Source organism: Rhipicephalus microplus, chromosome 3 (genome assembly GCF_043290135.1).
Source record: "Rhipicephalus microplus isolate Deutch F79 chromosome 3, USDA_Rmic, whole genome shotgun sequence".
Taxonomy (NCBI): domain Eukaryota; kingdom Metazoa; phylum Arthropoda; class Arachnida; order Ixodida; family Ixodidae; genus Rhipicephalus; species Rhipicephalus microplus.
The window spans coordinates 106075274-106096248 of NC_134702.1; the positions used below are offsets into that span (position 1 = coordinate 106075274).

General features: G+C 45.6%; 1 protein-coding gene across 1 annotated transcript; it reads left to right on the forward strand.

Annotated features, from left to right (window-relative positions):
- Nucleotides 1-5156: 5156 nt before the first annotated feature.
- LOC142803279 (E3 ubiquitin-protein ligase MARCHF2-like) lies at nucleotides 5157-11942 on the forward strand. The gene is made up of 4 exons (XM_075888406.1): nucleotides 5157-5677; nucleotides 6978-7087; nucleotides 9005-9228; nucleotides 11733-11942. The coding sequence occupies exons 1-4, from the start codon at nucleotides 5257-5259 to the stop codon at nucleotides 11890-11892; spliced, it is 915 nt and encodes a 304-aa protein (XP_075744521.1). The 5' UTR covers nucleotides 5157-5256; the 3' UTR covers nucleotides 11893-11942.
- The last annotated feature ends 9033 nt before the right edge of the window (nucleotides 11943-20975 follow it).

Consider the following 20975-nt stretch of genomic DNA (forward strand, 5'->3'; position numbering starts at 1 on the left):
TTTGTGTGGTCCGGGGAATGTCAGTCGGCGTTTTACCTATTGAAGAAAGCTTTGACGTCAGAGCCTGTACTCTGCCATTTTGATGACACCGCCCCAACACTCCTGCATACCGACGCCGGCGGCTGCGGTATAGGTGCTGTTTTCCTCCAACGCGATAACTCTGGACGGGAAAGGGTCATCGCATATGATAGCCGAGTGCTAACTTCTACCGAAAAAAACTATACCATCACTGAGCAGGAGTGCCTCGCTGTGGTTTGGTCCATACAAAAGTTCCGCCCTTATCTGTACGGCCGTCAATTCACCATCGTAACGGACCACCACGCCTTATTCTGGCTTTCTACAATGAAGAACTTGTCCGGACGCTTGGGTCGTTGGATTTTACGCCTACAGGAGTATCAGTTTGAGATTATTTATAAATCGGGCAAATAACATCAAGACGCCGACGCTCTTTCTCGTTGCCCACTACCTACGGCGTCGTTCGACACTACAGCTGCCACCTCCAACGACACCAGTGCGGACGTGACTCCCACTTCTGTTGCCTTGCTCGCCTCGCTGTACCTACCGCCAATCGACGATGAACAACCCTTCAGCTCTCGCCAGCAGGCTGACCCGTATTGTCGGCGCATTATAGACCACCTTTCAGGAGCTACGCGTCCACCCAATGCACGCCTTCGTCGACAATTCGAGCACTTCAAGTTTCAGGACGGTGTGCTGTATCGTCACATATATCATCCTGACGGCCAACGCTGGGTACCTGTTCTGCCACGCGCTCTTCAACATCATGTACTTAACGCCTTTCATGACGATTTGACTGCTGGCCACCTAGGCTTTCACAAAACCTACGACCGCATTCGAAGCCGCTTTTATTGGCCTGGGATTTCTACCAGCGTAGCAAAGTACGTGGGTTCCTGCTCTCCATGCCAACTTCGCAAACTTCCGACATCTCCCCCGGCTGGTCAGTTACAGCCAATGACGTGCCCTACAACACCTTTCGAGGTCGTCGGTGTCGATCTTTATGGGCCCCTTTCTGTTACTGGTGCTGGAAATAGATGGATAGTCACCGCCGTAGACCATATGACACGCTACGCCGAGACAACTTCAGTAGCTACTGGTTCAGCATCAGAAGTTGCTGACTTCGTCCTTCAGGCCATAATACTACGTCATGGTGCTCCTCGTGTACTTCTGAGTGACCGTGGAAAGGTGTTCTTATCACAGCTTTTAGGTGATGTTCTTCGCGTTTCTGGTACCACACACAAGATGGCGTCTAGCTACCATCCTCAAACAAATGGTCTGACCGAGACATTTCATCGAACCCTTGCCGACATGATCGCCGTATACATTCAACCGGATCACAGAAACTGTGATAAACTTCTATCGTTCCTCACTTTCGCCTACAACACCGCTGTTCAGCGCACAACCGGCTACTCACCGTTTTATCTCGTTTACGGACGTTCACCTACTTTCTTTATCGATGTTTCCTTCTTCACCAGCAATGGCCCTACATCACCATCTTCTTGCGAACAATATATTTCTCGCCTTGCCCAGTGCCGCCAGCGCGCTCGTATGAACATGGAAGCTACGCAACAAGCAAGGAAGGCCGTCTACGACACCTCTCATCGTGTGGTATCATTCCGACCGGGTGACGAGGTGCTGCTATTGACACCAATTCGCACACCTGGTCTCTGCGACAAGTTTCAGCCTCGATTCATGGGCCCATATGTTGTTTTAGAGCAGACTTCACCTGTCAACTATCGTGTGACGCCTCTTGTCGTGCCAACTGACCGCCGTTACCGCAGCACCGAAATTGTACACGTTTCCCGCATGAAGCTTTCCACACGACGTTCCTCGTCACCTTGAGAGAGAGAGAATAAACTTTATTGGGTTCCAGCATGCGGGATTCCCTCGTCACCTTGACTACCCGCCCGCAGCGGCCAGGCTGGCCGCTTCCACGGGGGGGGGGGGGGGGGGGGGATCAGTGTAGGCATTTATTATGCGCTTCATCCTCATCTGAACAGCAGTCTATCATCATCATATGTTCTGGCTGACAATCATCATCTTCTTGGCACGAGCGCTTCTTTGTCGGGTCCGTTGCGCTTGTTCATTCCCGAGTTCACGACGAATAAACCTCGTTACAACCGAGTCGTCATAATATATATATATATATATATATATATATATATATATATATATATATATATATATATATATATATATATATATATATATATATATATATATATATATATATGTACTGCGCGCACAGGGGCACACATGCGCGCCGTCTTGTGTAGTGCAGAGACGATGATGGCACGAGCACCCAGCTGGACCCGGCCAATGTGCGCCACGCGCTCGGGACTTCTGTGAAAAAGGAAAAAGGCAGCTGAATGACATCTTTGATGTGCGACAGTTCTACGCCGATAGTCACTTCAAGTTGTGGGCACAGGTTCGTTCTTTTAATAAATACGTTTCATTACACCCCGGAGTCCTTCAACATCGCTAAATTTTTGGTGGAGGTGCGGGGTAATGAGTCAAAGCCCTGCGAATGCAAGACAGCATAGCCCCGACCACCAGCGAGTTGATCTTGTGAAGTTGACACCTGTGCATCAGAGGATCAGCCGCCGTCTTCGAGGTTACTAACAAGAATTCAGTCCTCTCCACTTCACGCCGAGGGGAACTCAGTCAATGGACGCCACCACCATGACAAGCCAGGTAACACCGGCACACGTGGTGATCGATCGACCTCACCGGCCACCAGTATTTCATGGTGACTCGTATGAAGACGTAGAAGATTCGCTGAACCTCTTTGAGAGAGTGTCAAGTTTGAACGGTTGGAACGAGAGAGAGAGAAGCTCCGCCGCGTATAATTTGCTTAAGATAGTGCTTAATGTACATGCCAATGGCTGCTAATGGGTAATGAGAGACAGGAGAAATTGGCTTTTAATGAAAGCACATGCTGCGAATTTTTTTATTGCTCCACAACGCACAGGAGTAATCTCCCACCGGCACCACCTTGCAGGTCAAAGCGTAAAACATGTTACGTACTACGACGAGGGATGAATTGGTCTTTGCACGAATTGGAGGAATTGGACTTTAAGGAGCTTCGCGCCCTAAATGAGAGCTTCTTAAGGTGCGAGCTTCTCGCCCGAAAAATGTTTCTGACTCTGGCCCCGCACGAATAATTGCATCAGGTGGACGGCTGAATGGAACAACGTTTACTAAGAAAAAAAATGACTGCGGGAACACGAAGTACGTTATGATGAGTAGGCGAAGCAGTGGGATCTATCAGTGTTACTGTAAATCACCCATGACATATATCACTCACGCACCTAAATGAGTGCCAAGCAGTGTATAGTTGTATAAATTGTTTAATGGTCATAACGGGTATGTTGTCAACATATGTAAGAGCCCATCAAACTAGAAAATACAGCGTGGACAGAGGGTGAAAGCGCCGTGTCAGGTGCGAATCTTGCCACTTGTCGCACCATTGCTTCAAGCTCCGACGCATTCTTTCTGGATTCAACAGTGCACTTTGGTCTGAACTGGATGGTGCAAAAGGATGTCTGTCGCAATTCAAACGCAATGCCTCATCTTTCCCTTGACGGGTCGGAGCGCACCCGAAGCCGTGGTAGCAGAATATGCCTACGACCCCTCCGCCCCCCCCCCCCCCGGTCGTTTGATAAATGGTCCTGCGGCAATGCTGCCCTAAATCCTGTCCGTGCTGTAGTTTTATGCGCTGTTACAAATGGTGACAATGAACCAACTATCCCAGCAAGCAATCATACTTGGTGTGTTAATTGTGTTCAGTTCTGTCCATGATCATCATGGTCGTCAGCGTCATGCGATAATAGTGGGTACATTGCATGTGCAGTGCCTTCATGGCAGAAAAAGGATATGTGGTAACACTCTTATTCTTAATCATCTCCTTCGCTACTGTTCGCGCAGACGATGTATCCTTATCGCCACTTATTCAAACGCACGTGAACAATGTCAGCACTAAGCACGCGAGTATGTAGCATTTTGCGATTCTTGGCTACAAGCTGTTATTGTTACTTGCGCAGTCGTAAACACAAAATAAAGTGAAATCAGTCGATCGCGCTTTATATAGTCGTGCTAGAAATGGAAAAATGGAGGGGTGGCTACATGGCAAAGCAGCGCAGGAGACAAATCACGTGTGATATTTTACGTATATAGTCCAGTCGAGAGCGCTATAAATGGCACGGGAAGCCCCGTCTGCGTCACAAAGTGCGCATGCACAAGAAAAGTGGAAGGATTGGTTTATATGTGGAGTTTAACGCCTCAAAAACCACCATATGATTATGAGAGACGCCGCAGTGGAGGGCTCCTGAAAGTTCGACCACCTGGGATCCTTTACAGTGCACCCAATTCTGAGCACACGGGCTTTGAGAATTTCGCCTCCATGGAAAATGCAGCCGCCGCTGAGGGTCACCAGTAGACTACGTTAGCCACTAGACCACCGCGGCGGGGAGAATAATTCCCTTGTTCTATTGTTTGTTTGTTTTTGGTGGGGGGGGGGGGGGAGGGAGGCTGCTCAGGGGCTCTTTAGTATACAGTGCACTTATAAAAAACCAACATTACAACACTAAGATATACCGATTGAAAATTTGTACAGTTTTGAATTCAGATGTCACCTACCTACTTTTTTCTAAATTTCATCTAAGTTTTATGGCCACCATTCTTATTGTTGTGCAGTAAAATTTTTGCAAACTCCATTTTAACTTTCAATGTAATTATTGAAAATTAAAAATACGATTATGTGCATGACTGTGAGCAGTTAAGGCCGTTGCACCACCTAGCGAACCAAGTCTAAACCATGGGCCTTCTCTTTTTCTACATGAGCTCAGAGATGCACTTCTCGGAAGCCCACGGAACACTGTTACCACAAAGAATACGCCCAGCCACATGAAGGTCGACGTGTTAGTGTGAGTGCGATACGTCAAGGATGAAGGCTGCCTCCGGTTTTTTCAATATTAGCGGTACATTCGGCCGTAATGAATAATAATAATGCACGTGTAATCGTAGCTGCTTGCTGATATTCCATTTCAAGACGAGGAAGGTGAAGAAGCAATACGCCGCGTGCGCGCCGCACGCTCTGCTGCGAGCTTTTTCTTCGACATTCGAGATTGCGCGTGCTGCAGGCAGAACCGCCTGATAGTCGAGGAGACCTGCACGCGTTGTCTAGTTCTCGTAAAGTCAGTCTAGCTTTTACATTGCTGGTGTGCCAGTTGCTGCGTTGCGATGGAGAACGAGGGCTCCGACGGCGTGCGTCTCGGAAGCAGCTACCCGACTCCGGGTGCGTTCATACCGCCTCGAGCCTCACATTTCTACTCCAACGTCGAGGATTACGCCGGCAGTGCCGTCTTTGATGCAGTCGGTGCAACCCAGACACCTTTCGTGGCCGCTTCTGCGGCAGCGGAGGTGCCTCCTATTGACGACCTCGTCCATGTCGAGTCGGCCCTGCCGGAGGTCTTCGGGCTGACATTGTGCCTCCAAGACGACGACGAGCTCCTTGGCGATGGGTCCCGATCGTCGTCCGCACTTGGAGAGTCTCCCTCATTGCTCGACTCCATGAGCCTGAGCAGCGATGGGGCACCAGCCTGCCGCATCTGCTTCTTCGAAGGCGGGAAGGAGCCGCTGATCGAGCCGTGCCACTGCCGTGGTCAGTGCGTCTTGTGTTTTATTAAGTACAATGGCACTATGGGCAAGCGAAAGATACAGGAAGGAGAGGCAAGGGGGTTGTGGGTGAGAGCAGTTACACGCATGTTAGCGCGATAGGGATAAAAAGCTCATATCGCAGAAATTCCGGCGTCGGCGTCTGTGTCGTTGGTTGTGAGCGCAAAATCGTCATCTTACGCGTGACCGCAAATTCAAGAACAATCCAAATAAAACAAATAATAAAGAATCCTGGAAAACAGTGGGGACCAAACCAGGGTTGTTTGGGTCCAAGTGCGGGTCGTTGGAAAGCGAATGTTCAACCACACAGGCATGCCTCTGCTCGTGAAAATAATGAAAACTCCCTCTGCTTGGAAAGGCAGGGACAGTAGCTTTCACGCTTCACAAGCACACGTGCCATATATACACGCTTCAAAATGTAACATAAAATCTTGCAGTAATAAAGCCTGGTACAAATGTCTCTTGCGAATGGGCGTCAGAATATGGGATTATCATAATGTCTCCGAGGTGGAAAGCTACGAAAGGCACACACGCTACTGCGCCTATTTTCTTTAGGCCACGTATAGTGGGTGCATAGCAAATTCGAAAAGGTTTCATGGACTAAGTGTCTGAAGTACGCACTAGGAACAAGATGTCGGTATCGCGTTAAACTCCTAAAGGAGAAATTTCGCGTCCCCTATTTTTTAGCTGCACAACCTAGTGCATGCCATCGAGTATCCCTACAGTCATCAAGTTTAACTCGCCAGCGTTTCCGCCCGGATTTCTAGAGATTAACTACACAAGTTATGGTAATTGAGCTTGGTGGCTACCAGCCACCAACATTGAACCAATATTTATTTTAGCATACGCATGTTGCTTGACGAATTGCGATTGAGCATCCTACGGTACTAAAGTAACGTACTTTACTGAGCACGTAGATGTAAGAAAACAGTCTGTCCAGGCCGCGTACGAAAATGGCGCTCTGCATAACTGTGCGCAGCATCAATGCTAGTACACCTGAATTCCTCATTACGTTGTTTTGTGTATCGATTGGTCGATAGCATTTACTGACTTTAAGTCAGTCATCTACTTTTCACATGTAAAGTGAGAGCTACGTTGTGCTTGTCCATACCACAAAATAAAAAGTAAAAATCGAGATAAAAGCAAGTGTGTATAAGTGAAGCCATGGTGGCAGATCTGCATGTGCAGAGGCGTCTAACTGCTTTCTCTATAAAATGAAAAGTCCCAAGCTATCGCAGCACAGTCTTCCGGGCTCAGCAGGTGTGTCGTGCGCGGTTCGCTTGCAGGCACAATTGGATCCGTTCACAAGGAATGCTTGGAGCTGTGGATTCAGCGCACCCTGGACACTCGGTGCCAGATCTGCCACTTTCAGTTCACTGTCAGAAAGCAAGCGAAGGTAAGCTTACCCAATGAAGCACTGGCTCGCTAAACACCAAAGACGACGTTCGCCAAACCCTCTTGAGACTTGTCTCGCATGTCGCATGCGAGGACAGCTTTAGCTGGTTCACAATTGAGAGGTCGTGTCTACACGCTTGCGCCGAGATATAACGGAGGGTTTACACAGAGATAAACGCTTATAGCAGGTAAACTGTGGCCTTGACGATACCCTTGTCTGTCTCTTCTCAGATGAAATTGATAAAAGTTTTTGTGTGCGCTCTTATCTTTCGGTGGGGAGAATCGTGTGCCTCGGCCTTTCACCGGAACGATTGGGTTAGTTGCTTGGGCCACAAAGTTCGCTTCGCTCGCTGGGCAGGCCGCAGTTGCAAAAATAGCGCGCTTTTCAAACACAGTGAAGTAACAACTAGGGCACTCGTTAGCGTCGCGTTAAGCATCGAGCGGTAAACGTTGTTAATTTGCTCTCGTCCAGTGTGGGTTGTTTTCGTGCGTCACTTGTGCGGGGGCAGCACGCTGCACGTTCGATCAGCTAGCCGTTCTCAGCGGTACAGTCCAAGTTTTTGCTATTGCATTCATTGCTTCCCCCTTGTGGTGAAATGGACTATTTTTACTTTCGAAAACACGTTGCAAAGCAAGTGGATTGTACGGTGCTACATAAAATATTTTAGCGCTACTTTAGTAGAGGAGAAAGTTGGACGTAATAGAACAGGCACTGGCTTCAACTGTGGAGCCAGTCAATCTGTCGTTGGTCTAGTGACCGCATAAATACTATTTTGAAAATATATTCGCATGTTTTTTTTTCTCAAATAACTTAGGGGAAGGAAGAGCTTGGCCCTGCTGTGGGGGGGGGGGGGGGCTGACCCTACATTCCTGTTTACATACAAGTGGGCAAACTTGTTTTTATAGCACGATGCACACGTTAGCGGCTTCATACTGCGACGAAATTGTTTAACATAATTTCGTTTTAAGTATAGTTTAGTATGACTGCACAAATAAACTGCACAACCGTCGAAAATAAGTTTGTTGAAGCATGCTCGTTTTTTTTTTTGGGGGGGGGGGGGGGGGTGAAAGACGTTGGTAATGGTGGTTGTCTGCTTCGTTACTACAGCAACGGCAAAAAGTTCAGACAAGAGGGTCAAAATATACTGTGCTAGGTAATATTCCGAGCACAGGTATAATTAATTAAAGCTTTTCGCGAATAAACCCAGTAAGAAGAAAGTGTACATTCATGTGCCCTGCTTCGTATTGTTCGTGTGCAGTGTTGTTGTTCATAAGCGAATGCTATAGAATGCTAGAGAGGGACCGTGTGAAGGGTCACTAGAATAGTTCTTACACCAATATTTACAGCTCAATATACAAGCAATTTTCTCTGCGCAGTGTTGTCTCTTCCATTTTATATATCATCTTACGACGCACACCTGTGTTTAGTAATCTCAGTGTTGCAAGCAGGGGGTGGGAGTGCGAAAGTTGGTATTCCAACAAGGTAAAACTGAAGCGCGAAAAGCACACGACGCACAAGAGAACATTGACGAGGCAAGCGCAGCTTGTCGACGTTCTTTTGCCTGCCAACTGTATACTCTTGGCACTCGAGTATGAACATCAGTATTGCAGGCCCTTTTACCCCCATGAATTGCTCGCATGTGATATACACAATGCTATGTTTGATTATTTGACTCTGATATATTCTACATTTAGCGAAATCATTCTCTGATTTCATAAGATTTGATACAACATTATCCAATTAGGCAAACGCTGAATGAATCTTTCAACTCGCATTCGCACGTAATAATGTACAAAATTTACGGTCATTTAGTTCCTGCAAATTTAAGACAGTAGTAATAATTGCCCAGAACGACGGCACCGACATGCATTCGTGAAAACAGGTTCGTTGCGTTTAACACAATTCTTCCGTGCACAGCCGGCGTGGCGCTTGCTGTGCGACGCGGAGGCCCGCCTCCCCGTGCTCGGCTACCTGTCGCTGGGAGTCCTCTTCGTGATCAGCATCGCCTTCATCTTCTCGCTGGCCTGGCTCTACGTGCTGCGTCTGCCTGACCGCATCGGAGAAAACATGGCCGCCGTGGTGGTAGTGTTTCTCGCCGTGCAGCACTTTCTCTGGCTCTACTTTCCCTTCACCAGCTTCGTGTGAGTCGCTATCTCCGACGAGTTTGCATGCAGAATATGAGAGAAGACAGTAGGGAGTGCTTCATTCGTTTCTTGTTTCATTGAGGAGTAAGCATTCAGGTAATTTATCGATTTGTTAGCATACATACTTTTCTTCAGTGATTTATTACCTACTGGGCCTGACTTTTTTTTTTACCCTGCTGTCTTGCTCTCTAAGTCGGGATATATTTGCTTTATCATGGGTGATGCAGCTTCACTCAGTAGAAAGCTCCTTGTGGTTGATTGCTAATTGGGAAGATGCCTATCTTTAGTACTGAGCAACTTTCTTTTCTTCTGTTCTTCAATGGAGCATGCGAAAAGGTTCATAGTTTTTGACAACAAATTATGTCACTTTTAGATGGGCAGTAAGATTTCGAAACCAACCTGTCGCGTGTAATGTTAAACGTGGAAAAACCTATCAGCTTGCGTAAATGCAGAATGTCCTCTACCTTGAAGAACTGTAAAGTTAACGTCAGAGAAATCAGGGGGATGCATATTATACTGATGCGAAAAGAAAAAAAAAACTTTCTAAGCGCGAGCTCCGCTAAATAACATCTCGGAACGCTAATTCATCATACCAGATTATTCATAAAATGTGCACGAAGAACCTAAAAAATAATAAAAAATCACAGCATATCCACAAAGTGCATGATGACGAGTGGGGTGTCAGTCCATCCTCGCCTCTGACCGTACGTTCGTTCTTGCTTCCGTCCATCTGTGCAACCGTCCATCCATCCCTGCGTCCATCGGTCCATGCGTATGTTTGTCTGTCCGTCTGTCTGTCGATGCGTCCGTTCATCTAGTGAACACTCCAAGTACCACCATCTCGCATGTTTTCATCATATATTTTTTACATAGAAGTACCGCCATCCAGCCGTAATTCTAAGAGCTAAACGAGAGATGGCATGGCCGGACTACAGGAGCGGCACGCATGTACCCTCTCACGGCCTGCGCTTCGTGTCTTTGCTAGGCGATAACTTTCTGTGTCAGCACAGCCAAGGTTACGACGCCCAAGCATGCCCCTTTTTTTTACTATGTTTCTGCATGTAGTCCAAGGACGCTAACTTTTGTATACTTCGTATCATGATGAAAAATAGAAAAAAGAAAAAATGTAAATATTGTGTTCAAGACTGTTCGCATTAATATTACGAATCATTACCTGAGTAAGTTTTTTGTTGTTGCTTCTAGTAATCTGGTTTCCTGGTGCCATTTCACCTTTTCTCTGGCCCAATAAACAATTATGGCGTCACTCAGTTGGAGCAAGTTCACATCGAAGCTTGTGAGAGAGCATGAGTGCGTGTCCGTTAAATGATCTGTATTCATCGATCAGGGAGAAACGAAGGTAGTCTGGTAGTTTCACCGAAGAAGAAACGATGAATCGATGGTAGTCTGGCACTTTGACTTATATAGCCTATGGTTTTAATGAAAAATATGGTCGAATTTCCTTACTGCGCAAAAAGCACCAGAGCTTAGAAGAGCTGCTTTCGCAGAAATTCCGGCACAAGAGTCTGCGGATGCTTCGTTGGTAGTGAACGAAAAATTATTTTGCACGTGACAGAAAAATCCGGGAATGTGCAACTGAAATAAATAATAAAAATTTCCGGATACCAGGGAGGCTCGAACCGAGGCCATCGGCGTGGCAAGAGGTGTTCTTTCAAGCAGCCATGCGTCTGCTTGGAAATGCAGTCAAAATAATGATCAATCTTTGCAAACACACGCGCCTTGTGTACAATCTTCTAAATACATGTAATGTTGCAGCAATACTGCGTGGTACAAGAGTACATTGCCATTGGGCATCTAAACATGTGACTATCACAATGGCTTCATTGGTATAAGCCGGCCACCCATTAGAAAGGACACGCTTGTTACTTAAAAAAACATTGCACGGGCATAACTGCTCGTAGTTTAAAGCAGGCTGCCTATTACACACAGTGCAGACACATGTGAAATCTTTACTGGCACAAGCCACTTCAACTACCTATATCGATTAGATTGTTGTAATCTACAATTAAAAGTCTCGAGTAGCATCATAAAATGAAAAAAGTATATACTTCGTGGTTGAAGTGAGTAACATTATACAATAAAATGTATGTATGTACTAAATGGTTGAACTTCAGACAGGGACAGGTCATTGATATTGAGTTCAACTCTTAAAGGCGACGCCTAAGGGTCCAGCCCATAATTTGTTTTGTAAATCACAAGGCCACAATGGGCGTCCCGCCGAAAGAGCTTAAATTTTCCCGTTTCACCCGACCACCCGCCTCCTCTCTAAGAGATTTACTTTATTTATTGCCGTATTTAATGCTTCTAGACTTGGAAATATTAGTGTGGATACAGAAAAAAGTGTTTCTAAAAACCAGCAGAAGCTTTATGTTCTTTTTCTCTTCAAATATTATTGTGCGTTAGATGTTGAAAATAATGACGATATAGTCATTGCTTAGCGCTGCTTACCAGTGGTTTTTAACACCTGTCGTTGCCCTTTGCAGGTGCTCCATCCGAGCGTTCAAAGAGTGGCACCGAGGAAGTGTCGCATTGAAGCTGGTCCGCAGTGAGCGAGAGAAGAAGCACAAGTTCTGGTCGCACTTCCGTTTGTGTCGTACCTTCAAGGGAAGCCAGGAGCCTGAGATCTCTCACGCTTGTGTTTAATAAAGAAAGCTCCTGGGTTGTGCTGGTGTGCGTGCACAAAACGCCTAGTAATATTGCGTAGTGCTTGATGCACCAAAGCTTTATGATTTATGATTAACACATCAAAACTTTGATTTACGACTTTTACGATTGAAACACGGCTTGGATAAAGGGCTCCATAGGAATTAAGAACAACTGGTGTTCATTAACGCCCACCGACATTGCGCAACATGCGAACCTCTACATTACGTCTTCATCAACTTACTCCCTCAGCGACCCGTATCGAACCCGCTACCTGTTGGTCGGCAGTCGAGTCCCGCATGCACTGTACCACGGTGCGGGCGAAGCGGAAACTGAAGTGGCGTCTCCCATGAATTATTGCAGTAGACATCAGCTTATATAGGTATGTATGCAGTGTTACTAACCAGACCGACGAAAGATAATTTTGGAGAAAATCTTTCATTAGAAATCACCCTCTATAGATATGTATGCTATGTAGAATTTGAGGTCTTTCTTTTTCACATAATGAAATCTGGCATGTAAATTGTGCTCCTTTATGGTAGAATTCGCTATATGAATGGGGAAAAAGTAGACTTGAAGAAAAGACGACCTGCCGCCGCAGAGACCGAAACTGCAAACTCTGGATCACACATCCGATACTCTCCCCAACTCGGCTATTTCGGCGGTTGTTCCTTTGTCAACTTTGCGGGGTATTTACGTGTATGCAAATGAACACCTAATACTACAGAGCAACAAAACCGCTCACAAATGCACGTAATTATATGCACATAAGTATAGACTGTAGCTTTAAAACAACTGGTAAGAACAATGGGCGCGTATTTGATAATTTGCAGCAATTTTAGTCTCTTAGTCTCTGTCGGCGGCAAGATGTTCTTGTTCACCGATTATCAGTTGCACCTACCCGCTGCGTGGCAATGGTAAAGAATGTAGTGGTTTTATAAAATATTGCGAAGCTCTAGAATAGTGTAGTTTATATAACAGAAAGATTACAGATTACCGAAAAAATATGGAGCTTTTTCTAATGTATATATCCATTCAAACAAAAAAGCTTTGTTTTTATTATAAAAATTAAAACAAAGCGAAACCCTTAACTTTTATGCGTACATATTGCTGTAGACCAGTTGGAATAACAATACTGTATGATTAGTCAACCAATTAGTTTTATTATTATATGTATATAGCCCCTGATAGCGCCACATACCTTCGCATTAGAGAACCCAGAAATGAAAGCTCTAAAAGACAAAACTACCGGCACAAATTATTCTATTCCAATACCACGTAAAGGTATTTTTAAAAGATTTTTTTCGTACTGAAGTAAATAGCTTCTAGGTCAAAAAGAAATGATCTATTGTTTCCAGTTCACCACGAAATGCGCACAGGGGTGAAGGTGCCTGAGCAGACCTGTGTTCGTAGAAATTTAGGTTCGGTACCCGACAGTGGAGCTTGATGATAACTGCCCTTAGTTTACAAGTTTGACCAAAGACTCTGCATGAGGGATATAATAAATGCGGATATTCGATGGAGTATGACAGGACTGTGTTTCCAAAGACTTCCATAATTTCACGCCTCTGAAATCTAGCATCAGATCCATAAGCGGATGATGAAAAGTACGATAAAATTAGTCCATTTATTGACGATTTGGCTATAGAATATGCCATTTTATTGAGAAACAACCTTTTAAGTCCAGGCACCCAAACTAATCAGACTTTTTGAAAATGCAGAGGTACTACGGCACGGAACGCCTTTATTACGTGGGAGTCAGTACCAACAGAAATTGCCGGACAAGGAAGTATAGAAAATCAGTTATCATAACAGCTTGTGAGATATTCGTGTCCAATTTGCGTAAGGCGACCAATTCTGCCAGTAGTTCAGCCACAAAAACGGGTATGAAATTGGGTAGAAGAGAATAAGACCAATCTGAATTCGGGGTAAATTTACCCGCACCTGACTTTTCATCACATTGTGACGCATATGTAGCAATAATACCGTTTGTTATAATACTGCACAGATGATATTGTATTATACTATCTAAATTATTACAGGGAAATAATTTTGCGTAATTAAACAAATATCATCGTGTAGAATTTTCACAGGGTATGAATTACCACGAGTCGAGATAATATCGAATATAGGCACGTTTAGAGGCTCCAGTAAACTTTGTACAAATATAATTTCTGGGGTGTGAAATCAAGGCCGTCTATCACCGAAAAACAATTCCGGGGTGGAAATAAAGGCTGTTGCTGGTGGCCGTAATGGTGATTCAAAAATTTTCTAGAATGTCAGAATCATGGAGCTTCATACAATAATACGAATAGAGGAATCTGGCGCTGCGATTTTGTACCCCTATGCATGGAACTTTGCACCCCTAAGGGAATTATGGTAAGTACAGACTCCGGATTAGAACTTCGGCAACTTTGAGCGTATCTATCAATCTATCTATGTATCTAGCCACATACGACTTTTAGCTCTCCTGGCCGTTTCGGTAACGGTATTGATACCAAACTTGGTATGGCATAACTTGATTGTATGAAGAACATATTTGACTAGTTATAACATGAAAATCGTGACATTTATGCCATGAATGCCATCTTTTACATTTGAGGGTCCTGTAAATCTTGCGGTGGTTTAGTTCAAAGGGTAGCAAACTGGTATGGTATAAGATGATTGCATGGCGAACACAAGCGACCGACCCTAACATGAAAATCATGACATGCGAGTCATGTAGCAACATGACTACGTTCGACGCTCATGATGCGCTTGTGCACGTTTCGCTCGCGTCGCATATACCAAATTTCGTATTACGGTACCTGAATGAATGACGAAGATATGTGACTGTTGCAAAAACGATAATCATGAGATGCGTGTTATGCAACAACATGACTACGTGCCACGCTCATGATGCGCTCTCGGCCGCTTCGCTAGCTTCACGTGTACCAAACTCGGTATTGTGTGGCGCAAATGGATGACGAAGGTACGTGACTGGTGCAAACATGATAATCATGAGATGCACGTCACTTGAGAACATGACTACATGCCAGAGTCAAGAAGCCAATGCATTTTGACGTGACGCGCTGCGCATGCTCGGCGGCGTTCATTTCGTCGCGTCACGCCGGCGTTGCCACGCCAGGCGCCGGTCCCACCATATAGTCGCAGGCGCGCGCCGTGCTGCGTTGCTTTGACGCATGCACGTTTCAGTGCGTCTGGCGTCCCTCCGTCACGAAAAGAGGGAGACGTGGTGTTGTCTGGGTAACGCGTTGGTGTGAAATGCAGCACCTGTACAAAATTTAGCGTCATTTCAAGATGTGTTGCTCAATAAAAGATGCAACATTGTCACCTTCCCCCTCGCATGCTTCACATAACATCGATTCGCAGGTACGTGGGATCTGCCGAATTTTTTTTAGGAGCGAAGCTCCTTAAGGCGTGGGCTCCTTCCGTCCATCCGTTCATCCGTCCGTCCATCCGTCCGTCCGTCCGTCCGTCCGTCCGTCCGTTCATCCGTCCGTCCGTCCAAAAGATGCAAGATGTTATAAACTAGGCGGCGGTACGTGTAGTTGATTATGAAAGATGCGAGGTGTTAGAAAATAGGGATGATGCCACATATGGCGCGTGTCATCGTTCGATATAGTGCGGCGACGTACGCTAGGGGGAGCGTTGCAATAAAATCGAGTGGACAAAATGTACGGAGGATTCATGGTTTACCAGGTTTACCTCCGGAGCTTCGCCCACTCATCATCATTCACTTCGTGGATATGGCGGCATTTTTTTTTCGTTCTTATGTGAAAACGAAAATGATCCACTGCTGTTTGTTGATGTTCACAGTCGTTTGAAGTATAAAACTTTTCTTATCTGCGAAGATGACTTCCTCATTTCAGGCGCTCTTGAGAGATGCGTGATTACTTTCTGTTCTTCAGAAAAAAATAGAGCAATATGGAATGTCTTCCACGAATAGAATTGCTAAACCTGGTGTATTGCGGCCTTGTATTGTGTTCATAAGGGTTGTGGTTAAATGACGCGAGAACGAAACTTAAGTTTTAAATTACCTATTCAAGAATCAAATAATTGGAAACGTTTCGCCTACGCATTGTTCTTAAATTTCATGTTGTGCGTCCCGGCGCACACTAGCGTCTTGTTGGGTTTAGTTGACTGAATTATAATTAACCAGCGGTTGTGTCTGAGGCTTAGCTGCCAGGCATCCATCACCGTTCGGGAAACATCTAAAACAGAGTTAATGACACGAACACAGGTTTCAACATTACTAAAGATGAACGAAAGAAATGGCGGGAAGACACACTTCCTGTGCCAACCGAACCGGTTTATTGGGTTTCTCTATAGTGTTTTAACGGTTATTTTATGTCAGGGCTGTTTAGAACGTTGTCCGGCTCTGAAAGTTTAGCATTCGACATTGTTTTACTGACCAGGATTTTTAGCGGCGAAGCTCTTAAAGCAGCACCTGATCGTCCCTCGTAGTAGTCGTAGTCGTAGTGGGTAACCAGTCTTATGTCTTGACCTGCAAGGTGGTGCCGGTGGGAGATTTCTCCTGTGTGTTGTTGAACAATAAAAAATTCGCAGCGTGCGTCAGCTAAAACCCGAATTCTCCTGTCTCTCATTCCCCATTAGCTGCCATTGGCATGTACATTGAGCACTATCTGACAAGAAAGGGTTGCTACGTTATACTCGCTGGGCGTAACCTCCTGGGTTTTAAAAAGGTTTAGCAAGCGTTGGCCCGCAGTGCCATGAATACAGTGTACAAGTATATACCATGAACTCGAGGTGGTTAAAGGTGGGAAGTAGACACGAAGCGCAACCCATAAGAAAGTGTGCATGTGCCTCCTCTCGTTCAGTCGTTGGAATGTCCGCTGGATGGTGGTGCTTCTATATGAGGAATATATGATGAAAAGATGCGAGATGGTGGTACTTGGAGTGTTGAATAGGTGGACGAACAGACACACAGGCAGATGCATGCATGGACGCACGTATGGCTGCACGGACGGACGGACGCGTGGACGGACGCAGGAGTGGATGCATTGCTGAACGCCGGGACGGACGCACAGATGGACGTGTGGACGCCCGAACAAACGCACGCACGGGCGACCACGCACACGCACGCATGGACGGACGGAAGCAAGAACGAATGGACGGACGGATGCTTCACCCCACTATCCATCATTCACTCCGTGGATATGCTGCCATTTTTTACCGATGTGCAGCGCCACTGCGGTAGCGTCTCGCTATTCTGCATGTCACGCGTTCCACCGTTAAAAACTGAGTCATTCGACAGGCCACATCTCTTTTAGGGCCTCCTGAAGACACTTTACGAAGACTTATGAAGTTTACTGAAGTATCCCTGAGAATGTTACAAGCAAAAGGGATTATGGTACTGTGAAGGATGGATTGGTGTTATCGCAAAACTATATTGTCATGCCAAAACCCGGGGCGCGTCGTCGTTCGCGAATGGACCATATTCTGAGTATTCACGATATAGCGTGAGATCTCGAGATTGCACTGTCTGACTACAAGGCCTGCCTAATTTTCCTTTACTTCTTTATGTTCATTCTTCTTTTTTTTTTCGAGCTAGTACTTAAGTCTGTCCATGCTCGAAACGTGTTTAGGTCAGTTGCTAGTTGGCGTCTCACACTTTGTGGTTTTTAGTGATGATCGATTGATATGTGGGGTTTACATCCCTAAACTACCATATGATTATGAGAGACGCCGTAGTGGAGGGCTCCGGAAATTTCAAACACCTGGGGTTCTTTAACGTGCACCTAAATCTGAGCACACGGGCCTACAACAATTTCGCCTCCAATGAAAAAGCAGCCGCCGCAGCCGTGATTCGATCCCGTGACCTATGGGTCAGCAGCCGAGTACTTTAGCCACTAGACCACCGTTGTGTAATCTGTGTGGTTTTCAATAGCCCGTGATTACCACACAATTCTCACTGTAGATTCATGTGCACATGCACCTCCTGTTTATCTATTATCGCTCGAGGTGTATGTGTTGTGTGTTCATCATTGTATATATCACTGTCATCACCCGGAAACTAGAGTAGCCTGTCAGGTGAAAAACCAGGCAAACCTCTCCAGCTTCCCATTAAAATAATCCTCTCTCTTTCTCGAGGCGTTGTTCGATCACTCCACACAACCCAATTATTGATCAAAATCTGCGCTATAGGAGTTTATTCTTACGTGTTCAAACAAACACTGGCAAAATAGTAGTGAATGGGATCCAGCACATAACTGGGGGTTCACCAACTCAAGGCCTCCTTACCCGGGTTCGGTCTTCTTAAAGAAACTTGATTATGAAATTGAATGTCTCAAGTATTTATATGTACAATTATCTTAATTAGAAAAAGCACACGTCTTTTGAAGTGTTCGCGTTTCTGAAGCTGTTGCCAGCAGTTAGTGCTGTGAGAAGGAATGTGGGCTATTTATAACATTATGTGCCACTTGAGAATGAATGTGATGTTTGTTTGTTGACACAAGTGTTCCCACATGCACTCATTCGTGTGAAGTTATCACTGTCGTTTGAAGTTCTTCAAGGCCGGTTCGTCTGGTTCACGGGACAGCTTTCAGCTCTCCCATAGTAGGGTACCAAGTAGTCTAAATCGTTCACCACTTTTTGTAAACACACATGTTATACTTTTAGCGGGACGGCTCAGTGCTCTCCCGTGGTTGAGTACGAAGTACTCAAAATCGTTAAACATTTTTGAAAACATGTTATATTTTTATAACTTATTGTCGCTTCCGTCACTGCCGCATTTGGGGCATATAATTGGTAGTGGGTCTTGCCCTGTTACTTGTAGCGAACCCGCTTGCACACTGGTTGGATCTCCCCGCTTTTACACTGGTACGTATTCTACGTTCTCTTTAAGTATTGATTGCATAGCTGAATTCAGTGGCATTTCTGGGAACGTCAACGATTCTTCCGCGGAACTTATTCGAATACACGAGGAAACAGCAGTGGTCTGTTTTGCCATCGCGCTGAAAGCTAATACCGTAGAGGAAGCATGCAACAAGGAACTGACGTGGTAGTTCAGAGGTTATGATGGTCAACTGTTGACACTAAGGACCCGGGACTGAATTCCTGCGCGGCGGCCACATGTCGAAGTAGGCAAAACGCTATAGGCCCGTGTACCTCAATTTAGGTGCACGTTGAGGAACCTTATAGGTGGTCGCAATTTTCAGGGCCCTTCACTGTTGCTCACCTCATAATCGCATTGTGTTTTTGAAACGTAAAACTTTTAAAGAAACGTAAACAGATTTGTACTTTTTTCAACTCATGTCTTCGGCTAGACAAGTAGGTATTGAAGAAAGTGTGGGCTGCTGCCACAAGTACTTTGTTCAGCAAAATATCAGGGTGAAAACCAATGCGAGAGAAAACAACATTTTTCGTTTCCAAAAACAAAAATGGTCTTGTCACCAACCCAAAGAGTGGCTTTTTCTGTTTTGCTCTGCCCCCCCCCTTTTTTTTTTGCCCCGCCGCGGTGATTTAGTGGCTAAGGTACTCGGCTGCTGACTCGCAGGTCGCGGGATCAAGTCCCGCCTGCGGCGGCTGCATTTCCGACGGAGGCGGAAGTGTTGTAAGCCCGTGTGCACAGATTTGGGCATACATTAAAGAACCCCAAGAGGTCGAACTTTCCTGAGCCCTCCACTACGGCGTCTCTCATAATCATATAGTGGTTTTGGGACGTTAAACCCCACATATCAATCAATCAATCAATCAATCAATCATCCGGCCTCTTTCGCAGTGGTGTGTAGTCGGTCATATAACCTATAGGGCCTGAAAAAACTGGTAGTACTTGGTCTATAATAAACCATTTAGCCACCATGGGAAATTCTACTGAACTGCCGGTTCTTGAATCGGTATATTTTTGGTAGTGATTCTTAACTATTCAGCTTGAAGTAGATATTACACGCCTCAAAACCAATTAAGAAAGTGCTTTACCGTAAGTGCCTACACGCATATAAATTTCAAGGAAAGATATTAAAGTAAGGTGCTGACCGCAATAATACTACAATAACGAGATATGAACACCGGCAAGAAAATACTATTCACAAAACCGATGCACTAAGTAATGCAACAGCGTTCCTTCCATTTTTATCAACCAAGTGAACAGAGGCAATACAAGGCTGTGGCGCTAATCACCAGTTGCAAAGTGTTAACTGACCCTTGAAGGAAAAACGTCTGTTCTAACAATGTTCCGCTACGCACGTTTATTGATTTAATGCCAGGGCCTACGCCAACAAGTAAGAAGCACACATGACACCTTTATTTTAGAGGAAGAACGGAACATGGTAGCGATGGGGCCGTTGGAACGACTTAAAAATATGTAGTACGGACACACGTACCTTCGGGTCACAAAGGAAATGGATGTCACCGTCAGCTTGACGAACGACACGCTCCCATATTGTCTTTTCGGTTGTCTTTAGGCAACGAGAACGCTCAGAGCATCGGTTCCTTTGCCACGACAATTCGCCACGCAGCATCGCCCAACCGTTTGGATTTCCAGCCGTACACATTGCGAATATCCAGTGCACAAAGCGCATCCCATATCCACGCTGCAGTTCACGAACACACAAAAATATGGCCATTTCAAGTCGCCGACAAGAACTCTAGCACGCCACGAAAACAAAGTTTCGTCGGGCTTGGCAATCTTTGTGTGTCGAGCGATGAGAGCAAGCGCAAGCCCGTCTGTGCAACAAAACACACTGGTCAAAAAGAAGTGACGTCAGAGCCCGTGGTCGACACGGTGAGCATGCCTGATATCTAGGTGGCATTGTTCTTGGCGCACTACTGTGACATAGACAGTAGTTCCCGTGATGTCTATATAGCATGCATGCTCTCGATTCGTTGATATACGCGTGATGTCACATGCGATTTGTCTCCGGCACGGCTTCGCCACGCAGCCACTCATTCCTTCTTCTTTGTCCCGTATGATTATCGTGCACGATCAATCGATCGAACTTCAATTTTTGTGTTTACAACTGCGCAAGCGGCAATAACAGCGTGCAGCCGAGAAGCTAGAAATCTTGATAGGCTCTCGCGCTAAGTCCTGATATTGTTTAAGTGCATTCAGGTTCTAAGGG

Coding starts and splice junctions, on each gene's coding strand:
- LOC142803279 (XM_075888406.1), top strand. CDS start 5,257: ATGGAGAACGAGGGCTCCGACGGCGTGCGTCTCGGAAGCAGCTACCCG. Junction 5,678..6,977: donor CGAGCCGTGCCACTGCCGTG/GTCAGTGCGTCT, acceptor GTTCGCTTGCAG/GCACAATTGGATCCGTTCAC. Junction 9,229..11,732: donor TTTCCCTTCACCAGCTTCGT/GTGAGTCGCTAT, acceptor TGCCCTTTGCAG/GTGCTCCATCCGAGCGTTCA.